General features: G+C 41.7%; 1 protein-coding gene across 1 annotated transcript; it reads right to left on the bottom strand.

The window, feature by feature from the left end:
• Positions 1-1,420: 1,420 nt before the first annotated feature.
• Positions 1,421-5,481, bottom strand: LOC104958889 (1-phosphatidylinositol 3-phosphate 5-kinase-like; the record flags this gene model as incomplete). Its single annotated transcript, XM_010786716.1, has 5 exons — positions 1,421-1,599; positions 2,794-2,965; positions 3,235-3,306; positions 3,396-3,496; positions 5,092-5,481. Coding segments are annotated over 5 exons (914 nt in total), but the record flags the coding sequence as incomplete, so codon positions are not given.
• Positions 5,482-5,688: the final 207 nt, after the last annotated feature.

Genomic DNA, 5,688 nt, shown 5'->3' with positions numbered 1-5,688 from the left:
GTGTAGCTGAGGAAGAGAGAGAGAGGGATATTTGTGGACTGAACAAAAAACATCTAGTAGAAGATGTGTCTCAGTATGCACCATGATCAATGATTGTATTTCTATTCATATAACAGGAGATTCAATTTGAAGCATCAGTGTGCACGTACTAAAGCAGATGTGTGTCTCTGCGTAAAGAAGTGGAATTCTTTGCCAAATGATTTAAAGGGCTGTAAGAAGATGTTTAAGAAAAAGTATAAAGGAAGCGTAATTAGACAGTATGAAGAGGTTGACTTTGGATTGTGTTCTGGTTTTATGTTTCAGTATTTGTAAGCAACTGTGACTGAAAGAATATTGCTTTCATTTAACTTTTTATGGTGATTTCATTTATTTTCTTTTTTAAGAAGGGGCAGGCAGAATACGATTTTCTTCTCCCTGCTCCTTTCTACCATGCGCCATAAAAAAATTTAATAAAACAACAACCAGTATAAGTGTACATGTTTTGTAAAGTGTATATGTTTTGTTTTAAAATAACTGCCATGTGTGGAATAATAGAATAGAATATATATTTATTGTCATCATACAAAGTACAACGACATTTCTTCGGCAACTCTCACACTGCAGTAAAAAATAGACACAATAAATAAATAAGAGTGGTGAAAGCAGAGGTAGTAGCGATGAAAGTGCAACGAGATAACATTCAATGTCAATGTGCATTTTTACTTACAGTCTAAATACTGTATATATTAGTAAAATAGCCATAAGTTTTTCTAAAATAGTAGTGGTATCAGTCTTTGAGGGGTGTAACTGGATACAGCGTGGGAGGCGGGGCCTCGTGGGAGGCGGGGCCTCGTTCATTCCTATGAGAGTTGCTCATTGGCGCATGAAGCCCAAATGGTCCAACTTTTGAGAGAGTGAAACGTCACGAAAGTATTCATATAATCGTAAAATCCGTTCTTATTGTGCATTGTGGTACTGAACACGTCACATGAACGTGCCGGGCGGCGCGGTCCCGTGGGTTGGATGCGCGTTCATAATGCAGAGGAAAATAACTCTCAGATTAACGTTATTAGCACATTTTACAACTTGAGGACCGAATGTTTTTAATAAGGGCTATACAAACGTTCATACTGGGTAGTTCATTTAGTTTAAAACAAATTATCCAACGATTTACAGACGTCTCTTTCCCAATGTTAGTCAATGGGAAAAAGTGTTTCCGGGCCCGGCAACTGATACGGAAGTGTAGTACCGCCGTTTGGCCACAACGAACATTTTCCTCAGAGTCCGGCGCACTTCCTGGGGGCTTGGTGTGTGTGTGTGTGTGTGTGTGTGTGTGTGTGTGTGTGTGTGTGTGTGTGTGTGTGTGTGTGTGTGTGTGTGTGTGTGTGTGTGTGTGTTCACAGTTGTTGCAATGTTCTCTGAATAAAGGACAGTGACCCACCTGAAGGAGGCCACCATCTGGTTGTAGGAGAAGTACTGGTGGTAGTCTTTATGGATGGAGTGTCCGCAGGGCTCAGCGTTGGCTCTCCTGGTGTACTGGTGTCCGTAGAAACGCAGCTCCAGGTATTTAGCGAAGGACATGGACCACGAGTCGTTGGAGAGCGGCACCACTGGAGTCACCTGAGAAAAGAAGAGGCAGAGATGGTGGGTGTTTCTCAATGTCGAGGACGCTTGCTTGGTAGCACATGTACCTCCGAGTCAGGTCCTTCAGAAGCGAGGCAAGAATCCTTCCTAGCCTCGGAAAACGAAGAATGGTGGAACAGGCTAACAGGTGTGCAGGTCTGCGTCATATGCGAGGCCCCGCCTTAAATGGATTTGGAAATTGGTCCGTGCGCAAAGCATTGTGGGGATTTTAAGACCGCGGAGTCTACACATGTGCAGCGTCGAAATTTCCCGCAACGAAGTACGCCGGCCTCGGTAGAATTCCAAGCATTGGACATTGGAACAGCCCTTCGGCGGGACTCGCCGACGTATCACCCTTGAAATAGTGGCTCTGGAGCATCCTTCCTCGACATTGAGAAACACCCGGTGAGTAACAAGAGGAAGTTACGCCTGAGAAAATAGACTGAATTACAAACTGGTTTCACTTTAATCATTTGGCAGGTTACGTTTTGTTTCCTTTAACTTATTTTTATTTTCGATTTTGATCAACATTAAATACAGCCTTTTGCATTCATATAATAAATGACACAACATAACAATGGCCATGTAGACAAAATAAATAAATAAAACAATGCACCTCCTGTTTTAATAAATGGTAATGTAGTCCAGTCTTTTTGGCCTTATCTAAAATGTAGTTTTGGGTTAGATTTTGGGGGATTTGAATATCAAATAAAAAGGGTAACCTAGTTAAAATTAACCAATTTGAGTTGTTAGTATATATGGCCCCCCTGCCAGTTTGATAACTATGATTACATGAGTATAAGGGCTCTTTCACACCTAAATATAGAACAGATGTTTCTTGATTTATAAAATAAATACACATTACATTTTTTCCAATTTGGTAAGGAAAATAAAAACGTAACATTTGGTACTGGTACGTAAATATTCAGTTTTAATTCAGTTTTATGAACCCTTTAATCCAACATCTCTCCTTCAGGGAGCTCACGTTATGTTTTGTTGTTACTGAGCTGTTAGCAGATCTTAGAGTAAAGTATCAAAACTACATGACTTTATTTGGTATTGGTAATAATACTTAATGTTATTATTATTTCTTTCATATCTATCAGGTCCCATTGAGAGAACATTTCAGTCCAGATTATGTTATATTATGGTATGCTTAGTTGCTATCTGTTATGTGATGTTGTTGCTGACCTGTTTGCAGACGCGGCACCAGGAGTAGTTGAGGATGGTGTGCTGATAGCCCGGCACCGGAGAGTCCAGCTCCTTCAGAACAATCTGCACGCAGCCGCTGCCGTGCACGAAGCGCCGGATGTGGTGCACCATGGGAGTCTCACAGTACATGCTGGGGCACTGGTAGGATGGCCTGGAGGAAACACACACACACACACACACACACACACACACACACACACACACACACACACACACACACACACACACACACACACACACACACACGTCTTACTTATATGAAAATGATTAAGCTCTTAACGCCATAGCTTTCCAAAGTTTCTCTCTGATAATGAATCTCTCATTAAAGCAGTGTTATATATATATATGTTAATAATTTAGTTTTTGGGAGAAAGGGTGGGATTAAATAAGTGTAAACTTCTTCCTTCCATGTCGTCTTACCTAAAACAGTATCGCTCCAAGAAGACGCCCAGAGAGAGGTCATTCTTGCCGTAGAACTCCATTGTGACAATCCTGTTGACAACAAAAGCAATGAGTGCAAATACAGTAAAAACACTGTATGATATTCTTTAATAATCCACACTCCGGGTGGACATGTTTACCAGGGGCTGACGCAGGGGTTGGGAGCGTTGTTGGACTGCGCTGACGAGCTGCTGAAGAGAACACACAGTCTCTGATGGTTGACCGGGTTCAGACAGTCCAGCTGAGGACAAACACAAACAATAACGTTTCAAATAGATTTATGAAATAACCTGTAAATATTCAGCAGAAGGAGTGAAGCTGGAAGAAAATGGAAATGTTGTACCTTGTTTAGGAATGCAGATTGTTTAATGTGATAAAAACATTTTTAAGAATTTAAAATGTCTTGTCATAACTTCCCAGATCACAAAAGGTGGTAACTTCTTCAAGTTGCTTGTATTGTCTGACAATCAATCCAAACTACAACATTTCATTTAAAACCCTATACAGTATTTTAAGATAAATGACCCGAAATTGAAGTTATTTGTATTGCAACAAAGAGCAGTGTTGTGAACACCATATTGTATTTGCAGGTGAAGTAAGACCACTTATCCGGCTGTAATGTGCCAAAAATGAGGATTACTACCGAGTAAACATTGATGAAAACAGGTTTCAAAATGTCACCAAAAGAAGTGACTGTTATTTTGTATTGATTGATTGTTGTGCTTTTATTTATGTCTTAATGTGTGCATATGTATAAATGTGTCAGTTGATTGTGTATATATAGGATATACATATTTTTATATTTGTATTTTTGTATTCGGGATTGTGGGAAAGGGCATTTCGCTCTCTCTGTCTGTCTCTACACACAAACTGAAAGATTGACAATAAAGTTGACTTTGATTAAAATTTGAAAGTGTTCACCAGGGCCGTCTCTTCCTATAGGCGGACTATGCAGATAGGGCCCCCGCGGCCACTAGGGGGCCCCCAATTTGAAAGTTCAGGTTCAGCCTCAATATATTTGGGGAGAATTAAAATTAGCTGTCTTTATTTGTAGACAGCCAAGCCCCCTCCTGTGTTCGGTGAAGCATTATATGCTTAACAATCCAATGTAGGATATAAACACAACTAAACTGCAACGATAGCAAAGCTTCGGCTTGGGTTTTTGGGGTAATAAAGTCCAAATCATCGTTGGCCTGTCACCCAATGAGGGACGTCTGAGGAAGATTATACATTCTTGAGAAAATGCTGCATCTCTTGCATTTATTGACATAGAGGAGCCTTATTGCTTACCTTTTTAATATCATTTGTTGTAAGTTTCAATTTCGTGAAATTAGCCTGTTTTCCTATTAAAGTGTAACAGATTGATGAATCTCCACAGATCATCTTAAAAGCTTCGGAATCCCCCCATTGTAGTTAAAAAACTGTAAAAACTAGGGCCCCCCAAACAGCATCTTGCATAGGGCCCCCAAAAAGCTAGAAACGGCCCTGGTGCTCACCTTGGGGGCTCAGTTCACATCGTTCAGTTTCCACGTTTTCTTGGTGTTTTTTATATTTAAAGATCTTATTAAGATAAATTACCCAAAAGTTACATTATTTTGATTGCAACAAAGTGCAGACTTGTGAGCACCAAACTACCAGAAACATGCAGGTCCGCTGCAACTCTTACTACTTTTAGATCCAGACTGAAGACTTTTCTTAATGAGAATATTGTTCATGTTTTATTTCTTGTTTATTATAATGTCTTTCATTTTTGTAAAGCACCTTGTGTTGAAAGGTGCTATATATATAAATAAACTTGCCTTACCTTATAATGAGTAATGTGTCAACACTGCTCACCTTGGGGGCCCAGTTCACATCGTTGAGTTTCCCCGTCTTCTCGTCCTCGCTGTCGGTCTTCAGGAGGGTTCTCCCCCCCGTCGAGGCGCTGACCGGAGCCACGAGGCTGGAGCTGCTGAAGGGATCTGGGGCTTCTCTCTGTCGGATTCGCCCGCCCTTCGCTCTGTAGTCCGCCAGCATCTTGGCCAGATCGTGGCTGCCGCTCAGCTGCTCGATGATGCGCGTGCTGGTGAGGCTGTGGGACGGCAGAACGTCCACGGGCTTCATCGGAGGGGCGCCGTTCATCTGTCCGTTCAGCAGAGAGGAGGGGGCGGAGTCTTTGAGGAGCTGCCGCTTCCTGCGCCCGTCCAGCTCCTTGAAGTCCTTGTCGAGGAGAGGAGAGAGGAACACCTGGAGGAGAGGGACAACACATGATGAGATGAGACAACTACGAACCATCCAGATCCCTCAGGTCTTCTGGTCTGCTTTCTCAGAGTCAGAACTAAACAAGGAGAAGTTCAGTTATTATGCTCCAAACATCTGGAACAAACTCCCAGAAACCTGCAGGTCCGCTGCAACTCTGACTGCTTTTAAATCCAGGCTGAAGACTTTTCTTTT

Source organism: Notothenia coriiceps, unplaced genomic scaffold (genome assembly GCF_000735185.1).
Source record: "Notothenia coriiceps isolate Sejong01 unplaced genomic scaffold, NC01 NC01_scaffold00029523, whole genome shotgun sequence".
NCBI classification, from domain to species: Eukaryota; Metazoa; Chordata; class Actinopteri; order Perciformes; family Nototheniidae; genus Notothenia; species Notothenia coriiceps.
This window is presented reverse-complemented; position numbering and strand designations above follow the sequence as displayed.